This window comes from Callorhinchus milii, unplaced genomic scaffold, assembly GCF_018977255.1.
Source record: "Callorhinchus milii isolate IMCB2004 unplaced genomic scaffold, IMCB_Cmil_1.0 Scaffold4, whole genome shotgun sequence".
Lineage (NCBI taxonomy): Eukaryota > Metazoa > Chordata > Chondrichthyes > Chimaeriformes > Callorhinchidae > Callorhinchus > Callorhinchus milii.
The window spans coordinates 23148674-23162006 of record NW_024704745.1 but is presented as its reverse complement, the minus strand read 5'-3'; the positions used below and the strand labels follow the sequence as shown (position 1 = coordinate 23162006).

The 13333-nt window shown below is 40.1% G+C and overlaps 1 protein-coding gene across 3 annotated transcripts in view; it reads left to right on the top strand.

Moving 5' to 3' along the window:
* Positions 1 to 13333, top strand: part of LOC103177547 (rho guanine nucleotide exchange factor 7) — a 101687-nt gene that overhangs the window by 67381 nt on the left and 20973 nt on the right. For all 3 annotated transcript variants that reach the window (XM_007891765.2, XM_042334142.1, XM_042334141.1), the window contains exons 10-16: positions 2533 to 2671; positions 5552 to 5611; positions 7782 to 7925; positions 8438 to 8524; positions 8991 to 9069; positions 10109 to 10248; positions 10653 to 10877. In XM_007891765.2, the coding sequence (XP_007889956.1) occupies positions 2533 to 2671; positions 5552 to 5611; positions 7782 to 7925; positions 8438 to 8524; positions 8991 to 9069; positions 10109 to 10248; positions 10653 to 10877 (874 nt within the window). The remainder of the gene's footprint in view (positions 1 to 2532; positions 2672 to 5551; positions 5612 to 7781; positions 7926 to 8437; positions 8525 to 8990; positions 9070 to 10108; positions 10249 to 10652; positions 10878 to 13333) is intronic.

Below are 13333 nucleotides of genomic sequence, written 5' to 3'. Positions count from 1 at the left end.
TGAACAAGCTGCTGTGTTTCCATTTACATACAGCCTGACCCTTCCTCCACCTTCATTTCCCAAATGGTACGTGCTCCCTTGAAAGGCTCACTGTTACATCTGTCACACCAGCTGACCTGGAGACTGGGCAGAAATGCATCACTGGCTGCTTTAGAGATTGGTTCTCTGTTGTGCAGAAAATGTATGAGAATTAGCGCACATTACATCTAAAGTGGTAAATGTTTAATGTTCCAAGTACAGATTATTTAATGTATGTATGTTGAATTCTGTGAGTAAATGCCGGTGGCAGAAAAACCTAGTTAAGAATTATTTATTTAGGATGTTTGGAATTGGTTATTAATGCACCAATAATTTGGAGTCTCACTATGACAGATAGTTGGAATTCATTTTGACAATTTTAAATTTTCTGAGCAAGCATTACAGACTGAATATTATTTTATTCAGTGCAATCTGTCCTCTACCCTGCATTCATCACAATCTGTGTGTGGCTGCCTGCAGTGGGGAGCGAGTAAAAGAGAGCAAGAGAGAAGAAAGGAGTTTAGTGATGTAAAAAGATGCATAAGGAATGTATCAGTGATGTTTTACTTACAGAATGACCTGATAACCTGGAAGAGGGACTGACAATCTTCTATCCATGGAGCATTTATAATGCAGTGCTTAATTATTGGATCCAAGATACCACATTTTAATGAGATTGCTCTTTAATCCTAACATTTGTATTATCACGTCAAGAAGTCAGAAAACAACATGGTTGGCACTGGCTTTAGAGACAGTTAGGTGGTCAGTAAATTAAATAAATATTGTATTTGAACATTAATGATGCACTGCCAGTGGAAGAGGTCAGAATACAATAGATAGCATTGTATTCCATGATTATCTGCTGTCAAACTGCTTCACATGTGCCACGTGTCCTTTCATCTGCTCATTGATTCGTTAGGTGCACTATGCACAGTGAGAATTTTTCCGTTAACTTTAGGTTCAAGACTGTATCCAGATCCTTGTAATTTTATTTTCTTGTTCTGCTCAATACTATTGTTGTTGCTACAGAAAGCCTATTCTGGTTCTGGGAGTGAGATCTAGGCCTCACTAACTGGAGAGTTTGAGAGAGGCCCCCATGATTTCCCTTGTAGTTCAATGATCAGCCTCCCTCAGAACCTGATCTTGCATATACATAATCCTAAGCAATCTCAGAAACTGCGATCCTGGGGAAGCGTGCCCAGAGGAAAATGCCTCTGCAAATAATCTGGTCATGTCCATCTATAGGCCTGCTGGGAAGAGGTCATTTGCTTATCAGAACAGGGGCCAGACAGCCTGTGACTGGAGCAAATACTTCCTACAGGTTCACTCCATTGCTCTTCTCTTTCCCCACCGCGCCCCCTCTCCCCACCCCCAGATCTGTAAGGAATTTGGAATCAGCTTAACACTCTCAAGCCCACCCCACCCCAACATTGGGGCCACAAACAGGCCAAGTTGCTTGCCTCCTTCTGATTCAGTTCAACTCTGTGCCATAGAATGCTATGTGATGTTGAGTAACAGCATTCAACAACATGCAGAACTTTGTAAGATTCCTAATTTGTATACACCAGTAACTCCTGTATGTTGTATTTTACAAAGATCTGAGAAAGTGGATAAGCTTCCCGTTTGAAACAAAAAAAACGTGCATTGAGAATATAGGCCATATCAGTTGAACAAAAAAATACTTGTACCTTCAGCTTTTAATTTTTTCCTTAACTATATATTCTCTCCTGTGGGTCTTAACTCCTCAGTCTCCCCAGGTTCTCCTTCAGACTCACCAAACCCGTGCGTAACTTAGGCATCAGGTTCAAGCCCCAGCTTTCATTTCTACTACACATCTGTTCCCTGACCAGAAAAGTTTTTTCCACCTCCATCATATTGCCTGTCTCCATCTGTACTTCACAACCAATGCACTGGAAACCATCATCCACCCCTTGATCATTTCCCAGCCAGACTATTCCAATGCCCTCCTTGCTGGTCTCCCCAGCTCCACCATACACACAACAAAATTAATTAAAAATGCCCGGATACTCACTTGCATGAAACTCTGTACCTGGTATCACACTAGTCCTTGCGAGGCTCCAATGGCTCCCAATTGCCGAATGAATCGATTACAAGATCCTCTCATTTTCAAATCCCTTTATGCCCTCGCACCTCCCTACCTATCTGACCTGCTTACCCCCCACTCCATCACTCACTGCCTCCACTTGGCTGGCTCTGGCCTCCTGTTTGTCCCTGGTCCACTCTGCTCCACCATCGGTGGCTGTGCCTTCAGCCACTATGCCCTGAAACTCTGGAATGTTCTCCCTCAATCCCTCCAGCTTGCCCCTTCCCTTCTCCCTTTCAAATCCCGCCTAAAAACCTTCCTTTTTGATCATGCTTAAGGTCGCCACCCCTCTCTCCCTGGCTCATTGTTAGACTCCGTCACTTCAATTGCTCCGGGACGCTACCCCATGTGAAGTACACTATATAAATGCAAGTTGTTATTGTAAAGTTGTTGTTATTCTTTCTATTTAGTGAGGAACTCGGGGAATTTATGGAAATGAAAGGAGCCAGTAGTCCTGGGATACTCGTGCTTACCACAAGCCTCAGCAAACCATTTATGAGACTGGAAAAATACCCAACACTACTTAAAGAACTTGAACGACACATGGAGGTAAAATATGTTGTATTTGCTGGCGAGGTATTGATGAAACAAGTAAGACGGTTTATATTTGGATGGTTTTGTTCTATGGGAATGAATGATTAGCAAACGTGAAGTTTAGTACACGCCATGTGTAAACACAAGTGTACTGGGTGCCATGCATTAATGGATGTTATTTAACAACAGTATGTAGGAATTATAGGAAGCTGTTCAGCTCATTGAAGCTGTTCCACCAGTTTATCAAATATTGACAGATCCTCTTATCCCAATCCGCCATATGCATTTAATAAAGATACTAAATCATAAAGATATATATGGAGTCCTGCAGCTCAGTGGTTAGAGCACTCGCCTCGCACGCGAGAGACCTGGGTTCTATTCCCAGTTGTGCGATATGTTGGGAAAGTTTCCTTACTCCACATTACTGTTTACCTAGCAGTAAGTAGGAACCAGATTGTTAGTTGATTGGCGGATCGCTTTTCTGGGAATAATAATCTCTCAAGAAAATAAAAACAATAATAATTTTGTCACTCAATCCACGACTTTGTGGGACACTGCTGCTTGCAATTGGTTGCTGCGTTTTGCCCACAACTATACAGTCAATTCACTTTACATATATTCTGTGCAACACTTTGAGACGTGAAAAACACCATAATCAAATGCAAGGATTATTATTATACTTCCAAAGTATATGGTTATCTCTCTTGTAAAGATCCCTATTAATTCTGTTTTGGGGCAGAGCATTTAACATCTTCACAACTCTCAGTGTGAAGAAGTGCTTTCTAACCTCAGTTCTAATTGTCTTAGTTCTGATTTTAAAGCTTTGCCCCCCCTTGCAATGGATCCTGCTATTAGAGGGAAGAGTTGGCCACAGTCTAACTTGCCAAAGATTTTTATACTTTGAATGCTTCAATCAAATTATCTCTAAACCTCCTCTCGTCTAAAGAATGTAATCTGAGTTCACCCAGCCTCTCATAGCTCAGCCTCTTAGCGAAGGTAAAGTAGAAATGATTGGTGCCCTTAAGTGGCGTCCTCTAGCTCAGTGTTCAGAGCACTCGCCTTGCTGTTTACCTGTAAACCACTGTTTACCTAAAAGAAAGTAGCAACCTGGTTGTTAGTCGATTGGCAGATCGCTTTTCTGGGGATAATAAATTGGTCGCTGAATCCACAACTGTTTGTGGGAGACTGCTGTGCGCAATTGGCTGTTGTATTTCACCCACAAAATATACAGTTAATTCACTTTACAGTATATTCTGTGAAGCGCTTTGAGATGTATCGAAGAGGTGAAAGGTGCTGTATCAAATGCAAGGATTATTATTAATTATGTCATTAACAATATATAAAACATATTTAAGGGCACCTGTAATTCCTTCTGTACAAATGGTTTACTCATAGTGCATAATACAGATGTGTTTACACATGGCTTCATGTATGGATGTGTGCAGCTGTGATTCCCAGACTGTCGCTGCCCTGTCCCTCTGTCTGGGAGCAGGCAGCTCCCTATGGCTCAGGCTTTCGGGAGAGCTTAGGGTCCATCTTTTGTTACAGTTTGAAGTGCAAAAGAATTACACAGTATATCTTTAAGGGTGTTAGATACATATTTATCATATCTACATTTTTGTGAAGAAACAAAGCTAAAACTGCTAAGGAAAGTTAAAATAAAGCTGTATTGCATCAAGTGTATTATTTTGTTCAGCAACATTGCTTCTAAAATCCTACTATTATAATTATTTTAACAAAAATGTTGGGTATTGAAAGGTGATGGTGTACTAGCATTTTTTCTTTGCATGATGCAATATTAACCTCTCAAAACAGCTATTTTATTTAGTCCATTGAGCATTCTGTTCGTATAATTACCATGTGACCCAGATTGTCAAAGTGGAATTGGTTCAAAATATTCTCACACTGTGTAAAAATAGTTCCCATTGGATTTCTTCTCTAGTTACAGTGCATTTTTTTAAGTGTTCTCTGGTATTCCTGGTTCATTTCTCGCCAGTAATATAAGAGCAAATGCATTCAAAACTCTAGGGTACCTGCCGATGCAATCAGAAGAGTATAATAAATGTGACCTATATAACTGAGTGAGAAGGATAGCTGCTGGCACAACTCCCTCTGGGTCTGAGTACATCAAGACCTTTATATTTAGTTTTGTCAATTTCAACTCTGTTTAATATAATAATTGCTTACAATCAGGTTACATTCAGGGTAATATCTTAACCTTTTTGAAAAAAGTGCATTTAAGAATCATTTTTAAAAAAATGAAATAATTGGAATTATTTAGCAGAAAACCATACTATCAGAGTTATTAAATTGTAAGAGAAGAATAAACCTTACTATCTTGTGACCACATGAATACTTAGATATGCAAGTCCTTACTAATGATCCTTGCATTTGATAACCAGGATTCTGAAGATTAAACCCAATATGTTAATTGTCCTCCCCCCCCAAAAAAAGAAGCATGTAAACTAAAGCTATTTACCACACTTTTGTAACTCAACTTTATACTTTTAGCAAGAAGTAAATATGGGAGCATGTCTGTTTGAAGGGATTGCAGCCATTGTATTTATTTGTGCACGATGGATTCATTACATTTTCAAACCGAAAGATTTGCCAATTTCAGTTTATAGTATGTACTAGATTGCCAATAGAGTCTGGTTATTTCCTTCATTCCCCATCTAAACTGATCTGTGTAGTTCTGTCAGGTTCATTGGTCTGTGATACAGCTATGAATTATATATTCTGTGTGTGCAATTCATTTGTACAAAGGCATAGATCTGGAGAGGTGATTCTGTTACAGACTACGGCAGTAATATTATTGATCTAAAGATTTCCTTAGATAGTCACTGGATGTTGGTGACAGTAAATTGCTATAAAAGTGATTGTCCTTGTCTTTAGGATTATCATCCAGACCGACCTGACATTCAAAAATCCATGACATCCTTCAAAAATCTCTCGGTAAGTTATTGTGTATGCAATCCTGTTTATTATTGTTTTTGTACTCGTTCATATTAAAATTGCTTTGTAAAAAAATAACAACTGCANTTTTTTGCTTCTTAATTTTTTAATGTAAATATTTACACCAGACTATTTACTCTGGTACTTTGCTTTGTTATTTCAGAGTACAATGGATCAGAAATGGTATTGTTTAGAATCCTCATGGTTTTAATTTGTCTATTTTCAATAAATAATTTTTAATGAGCTTACATTTTTTTGACTGAATCATCAGAATGTGTGTGTGAAGCATTCCAGCTGTCAGCTCAGACAGTCTAGCCACTTTGCTGACTGTTGAATTGTAAAGCCTAAAACCCAGTCTGGCACCATTGAAATATCTGCAATTTCTGCAGCCGTTTTTGGTTTGCATTTTGTTACCACTATCAGCTTGAACACGAAAATACTTTGGGCTGTTGGTCATTCAGGTCAAGAAGAAGCTTCTGCCTTAAATAAATTGGAGGAGTAAAAGATTGAATATAATTGCAAGATACCACAATTATTTTAAAATCTGTAGACAAGCAACTTAAAAGGATAAAATGTATTTCTGTTCTATGGGTCTCAGGAGTATTGTTCACAGAAGCAGTGTCTCTTCACACAATGTACAAATGGATTACATCAAGCTTAATATTTCCTAAACTGCAAATTAAATGATTTGATTCAATCTATTGTCAGAAGTTGAAAGACATCAAGGGGATAGAAGGGTTGGAGAAGAGATTTACTAGGATGATACCAGATGAGTGGTTTGAGAGAAGAATTGAGGAACTGGGACTTTTTTTGCTGGAACAAAGGAGGTTTAAGAGTGATCTGATAGAGGTCTTTAAAATTATAATGGGTTTTCATAGAGTTAATAGGAAGAAATTATTTTCACTGGCTGGGCAGTCAGTAACTAGAGGGCATCCATTTAAATGAGCTAATGAGGAGGTCAGGAGAAATTTGTTCACTCACCAATTATTTGGTTATGGAATGCTCTGCCTGGAGCAGTGGTTGAAGCAGATTCCATAATAGCCTTCGAGGTATTTCTAGATAAATACCTTAAAAAGAGTCAACTAAAGAGGAAAGAATGGGTAAATGGACTGAAAGGATTGTTCTTGAAGGAGCCGGCACAGATACAGTCAGCCGAATGGCTTTCTTCTGTGTCGTAAATTTCTATGGTTCTACGTTCATGCGGATGGCAATGAATCTCGGGGTCAGCTTTTTGACTCCATACTTTCTCACCTGTTAAGTGATAAAGTCTGACATCCCTTGACTTGTAGCTCTGTTGCCACCCTAATGTGCAGAGGGTAGAATATTTAATGTAACTGATTCATTCAATTAAAGTTTCTTGTTAAAGTGCTCACTTCTTTTGTAGCAAAGGCAAATTGTTTCTATCAGTGGTTTTGGACAAGTGAAGATGAAACTCGTCTTTACATGGAATAGCTTTCCAATGTACAATTAATGCCCAGAATAAAATGAGCAATAGGTTCTGAGGAATGGGTTCCATTGGCTCAGCAAGTTTTATTCAGAGTCGCTGTATTGCCCATGAAGCTCGCAGTCTGTGCTGAATTAATTGATCTAATTTGGGCCGGAACCAGGAACATTACAGTTGGGGCTCAGTACCTTGTATTCGGGTTTGAAAATCGGCCCGAGTTTCTGATCTGATTATTATCCATTGACCCCTGCTGGATGTTTGCTTGGGTGGACATTGACTGAGACAGGTACTTGGAGGAGGGGAGAGAATCGTCAAGAATGGATACAGCCCCACACTACTGTTTTGAGGGATATTAGAAAGGGAGATAACTTTTTTTATTGGCAACATTCAGACCAGGCAAAAAGAATTTTTTAAGTATACATTGTTTTAAACCAAGCAATATTCTAGGCTGTAATTTGAAAGTGTATATATGCACAGACTAGGTAGTGGAATAAAATCTGTCATTTCCATATTGAATAAGTGCTTCCGAGATGCTACCCAGATGCAAGTTGTTGTTGTTTTTGTTGTTGGAATGAAATCTGTGATTTTCGTATTGAATTTAAAATTGTGAGGATATAATCTGTAAATGCGTGTTGCGAAAGACTTGACGGCAGAGCAGATTCAGTGGGCTGCCTGGGCTGATCCACCTTCTTTGCTCTCAATGTTGTTGAATTTTATTACTCATAGGCACAGTGTCAGGAAGTACGGAAACGGAAGGAACTTGAGCTGCAGATACTGACAGAAACAGTACGTGGATGGGAGGGCGAAGACATCAAGTTATTGGGAAATGTCATCTATATGTCACAGGTCATGGTTCAGTGTGGAAATGAGGTAATTATTCTTTAGCATTTCTGCAATCTCTTTATTGGTGCTGTAAAGTAAGTATTAAAAGGAGTTTACTCTACTTGTGGAATAAATATCCTTTAACCTATTATGAAAAGTTTTTGATTCTAATTTAGATTTTTTCTTTCACTGAAATGTATCAGTTTGTAAATGAAGTTTGCTATGGGATGTTAATTACTAGATCAATTTGGGGCTCATTTCCCTCTGATTCAGTGTTAAATTTATCCACGTCCTTTCTGCACTTGCACATGTACAATTAGAAAAGCTTCACCTCGTGATAGTGTTTTTTTTGTAGAAAGCTGTAGAGAAGTCAAAAACTATTGAGTACTATAATTTTCAATGGATCTCTCCCTGGGTGTGAAAAATGAGTCAGTGGGCAGGAAAGCTTTGCAATAACCCATGAGCAAATGTATCCTTTTCTGTCACAGTAAGCCTGTCAGCTTTGCAGGTGCAAGCAATTGGATTTTGGATTTAATTGCTTTAATAATGTGTATTTTTAGGAGAAGAGTGAGAGATACTTCCTGCTGTTCCCACATGTGTTGCTAATGTTGTCTGCAAGCCCCAGGATGAGTGGTTTCATTTATCAGGTAAGTGAAGAACATTTATTTCAACTTGTGATCATTTGGCACATAGGAATATTGTTAGTGACATGTGAAACCACTTTGATGATATTTTGTGCACCTGGTTGTCAAAAAATTACTTTTTTAAAAAAAGCACACACACACCAGGCTGGTCTTTGAGATCGTTCACCCTGTGGTTTCTCAAGCACTCTTTATTGCAGCCAGTCACAATCATTAGAAATAACCAGGACAATCCCCAACAAAATAACCAGGTCAATCCCCAACATGCAGAAAAAGGGGATTGTGAACTTATAAAGTTATTGGTGACCTTGGAAGAGCCAGGGAAATAATTCTCCATGAGTTAAAGCAGTTCTCATAGTCATTTCAGGTTTCTAATGCATTTGTTGATTTGAACTATGTTGAAAATTGATAAGTTCTTATATTTGAATTTCACAAGGGCATTATTTAATTTTGTTTTTAAATATGTTACAAGGGAAAGTTGCCGTTAACCGGACTGACGATCACCAAATTAGAAGACATTGATAGTGAGAAAAATGCTTTTGAAATTACTGGTAAGTTGAACTAAAGTTTTTTTTGTTGTCGTTCAGGCTCTCCATTGCTTCCACCACCCCATCACTTCTGTCATGAACTTGTAAAAATAGTCAGAATCAATCTGTACTACACAATCTCTTTTTCCCCTCACTAATTTTCACACCTCCTCTTCTGAAGGTATTGTGACTGCTTTTTCCTTCCACTAGACAGCATGTAAACATTATTTATATAACTGCAGTACTTTACTTGGATGTTTTTACACAAGACCTCAGGAGCTATGTGTTCTTCATAACTTCTTCAAGTACTTGTACTGATTTGTAATAAAACATATCAGATAAAAAAAATGGAAAGCACTTTATATTCAAAGCGGTGAAGATATATTTGTAGTTTTGGGACAGTTTCAAATTTCAGTTGAAAATGTAATTACTTTCCAAATTCAGCTTTAATACTAGGATGTACTTATTACATTCAACAATTGTGATTTTTAAATTAAATTTTGAGCATTGCACCATTTTTTACATTGTATATAATATGCTGTATTTAATATGACAGGAGAATTGCTTTTTTTTTTTATAACTCCTCACTAATTTTCTAATTTTGATAGCACCAGTTAAAGAGGAGCACCTTCTGTTCAGGGTGCTTGCCTTACTAACCACTCTCATCTCCATCACAGAGGAGGACGGTGTCTGATTGCAAGCGAAAGGAAAGATCAAATAGATTAACCCCATCTGATGACTGTTCCCAATTTCCTAGCAGATAACAACAACATTGGTCTGTGGTCTCCTTGATCACAGCACAAACATGAAAACAAATTGGTTGTACATTTCTGGTGCTTCAGAAACAGCACGATGCATTAATAAAATTAATCCAGATTATAGAAGAAACGAGGTAATGCTCTTGACCTGCAATACTCTTATTTTTGCAGTATGGTAGAGGCCAAAAATATGATTTACACCAAATGTTTTACTATTAATGCATTTAGTTTTATTGCCATCAAAGGAAGTGTGATTTATATTTCTGAAGTGTTAACATCATTTGTATATTTTTATCTTAATGCAGGAAATATGATAGAAAGAATATCAGTATCTTGCTACAACCCCCAGGATTTGCAGGACTGGGTTGATCAACTTCAGAAGCAGACCAAAGTTCCAAGTGGAGGAGGAACACCTATCAAGCAGCAATCTGTGCCATCCCACACAGTAAGACCCTGCAATGCTTAAATGATTAATTCTAACAACAAAAAAGGATTTGGAGCCTTAGGTTAACTTTCTTATATGTCCTTGCTCACCTTTCATGGATTGTACCATTCTGTTGCTCTCTTTCTAATTTTTCTTCATAACCCTTTATTTATAGCGTTCAGTGCAGTATTTCATTTCCATTAGTAGCAACGTGTTTGGCAGATGAGACGGGTTCTCATACTGATTTATGTTTCTTCTCCTCAGAGAGTAGTGTGCTCTCTGCTCAAAAAACAGTACAACCAGACTCTTTTAAAGTAAATCTTGTACCTGAATATATTTTAGAAATGCTGATAAAAACTAAGGTGATGATGATCTGCATGTTTATATATTATGGCTATTATAATGAGTTGTATTTTTTGTTTCAGCTTCCATCCCATCCCATGACCCCAATAAACAAGCATTCTGATGGTAAACCAATTTCTGTAGCTCCTTCTTATCATACACTTCCTCATCCTTCTTTCCATGGAACATCACATAGCAGTCTGACTTGGGGACCCCTGGAGCCTCCCAAAACACCAAAGCCTTGGAGTTTGAGTTGTCTGCGACCAGCACCCCCACTGAGGCCTTCAGCTGCCCTATGTTATAAAGAGGTAGGACAACAACAAATTAACATCTGTATAGCACCTTTCATGTTGGCACAACGTTCCAAGGCGCTGGATGGACAGTCCATTATTATAAAAAGAAAAATTGCACCTTATATTTGTACAGTATTTGCAGGTTTTCCTTTCATGGTATTGTAGTTTTCAGAACATTATAAGTGAATTAATCCTCTTGCATTTTATTTGATTTGTTTCCCATTTCCATCTAGTGGAGACGTGGAAACCCTCAAAATACTCAGTTGTATTAATATCGCTATTGGTAATTACAATGCCTATATCATACAGTGTTGGAATGCCTTAAGCCTATTTGTAAAGAAAACAAGCGATCTTGAGACTCGTCAAAATGCAATGAGGATTGCCTTATCTGTATCAAACTTCATTCTCTGTAGACAAAGAGAGATGGGGTCAGGATGCCCAACATCTTTAAGATTATTGCTGAAGTGAATTTCTAGCACTTAGGCCAGTCCTCCAGATTTATGACAAGAATTGTGCCCAAGATATATAATTCATAACAATTCAAGTTCTCAGATGCTACATGGAGTTATGATTTTAACAGGAAGCAGCTTCCTGTATATTCAGATCCTGAAACCTTTCTTAACAACAACAAGATTATATTTGTATATGGACGACATCCCAAGGCACTGGACAGTGTACAGCATTTCAGACTCGAGCTGGGGTCAGCGGGGGAGAAGGAAGGGGAGGAGAAGGGGGGTGGCCGATAGCATGGTCGAAGAGGAGGGTCTTGAGGCGGGACTTGAAGGAGGCTAAGGAGGGGGTGAGGCAGAGTGATTGGGGGATGGAATTCCAGAGGTTGGGGGCAGAGTGGCTGAAGGCTTTCCCGCCACTGGTGGGGCAGGTGGATCGGGGGACGTGAGCAGGTCGAAGCCGGCTGAGCGAAGGGAACGGGCAGGTTGGTAGGAGGGTAGGAGATCGCAGAAGTATGGTGGGGCGAGGCCATGGAGAGCTTTGTAGGTGAGGACCACGATCTTGAACTGGATCCTCTGAAGGATAGGGAGCCAATGGAGTTGGGCGAGAATGAGGGAGGTGGAGTTTGGTGCGGGATAAGACATGGGCTGCAGAGTTCTGGATTATCTGCAGCCTGTGGAGGGAGGAGTTGGGAAGGTCAACAAGCAGGGTGTTTGCATAGTCGAGCCTGGAGGTGATGAAGGCATGAACAAGAGTTTCAGCGGCCTGAGTGGTGAGGTAGTGGCGGAGTCGGACGATGTTACGGAGGTGAGGGAAGGCAGAGTGGGTGTGGGGAACAAAAGACAGTTGAGGGTTGAACAAGAACCCTAGGTTCCTGACTGGCTTGGTGAGTTTTAGTGTGCAACCATGGAGGTTGATGCTGCCAGAACCTGAGGTGCAGAGGCGCTGGCGCGAGCCAATCAGGAGGGTCTTGGTCTTGTTCATATTCAACTGTAGGAAATTTGCCCTCATCCAGGACTTAATGTCCGACCGGCAGTAGTCGGACATTAAGTCAGCAGTGGTCCTGGAGTTGAGGGTGGAGGCAGAAAGATAGAGTTGGGTGTCATCCGCATACATATGGAAGTTGACCCCATATCTGCATGTAGATATTAAAGAAAGGGCCAAGGACAGAGCCCTGGGGGACTCCAGACATGACAGTGCGGGGGCTGGAGGAGAAACCGTTAGAGGCAACAAAGTGGAGACGGTGAGAGAGATACGAATCGAACCAGGCAAGGGCAGGTCCGCGAAGACTGAGTAAAGTGGAGAGGCAGTGTATGAGGATGGAGTGGTCGACAGTGTCGAAGTTGGCAGAGAGGTCGAAGAGGACAAGGAGGCAGAGGGAGCCCTGATCACAGATATTCAGAATGTCATTAGTGACTTTGACCAGGGCTGTTTATGTGCTGTGGGCAGCGCGGAAGCTGGATTGGAGAGGTTCAAAGAGGGAATGGCGATAAAGAAAGGAGCGGATCTGGGACGTGACTGGGATCGAAGGAGTATGGGGGGGTGGATCATGAGGGAGAGGTGATGTCACTTCACTCAGAGGGTAGTGAATTTATGGAATTCACTACCCCAGAAGGCGGTAGATGCTCATCAGTCCTTGAACATCTTCAAGGCTGAGACTGATAGATTTTAAAAAAATAGAGGGATTAGGGGATATGGGGATAGGGCAGGTAATTAGAGTTAGGTCTGAAGATCAGTCACGATCTTATCGAATGGCGGGGCAGGCTCGAGGGGCCGAATGGCCTACTCCTGCTCCTACTTCTTATGTTCTTATGTGGGGGTGGCTGTGGACGGGGCGGGGGTAGTTGAACGTATCCCCTCGATTTTGAATTCATTAAGTGACCTCATTTGCTCTGTATCTTAGAAGCTCTGGACTCGATAGTTCTCCATCCTAATATTTTCACGCATTTAATTCAGCCAAATTTGTTGTTGCAATGGTTTTCGGAGCCAACGTCCCACTCTAAGGATATTTGAGACTAGTT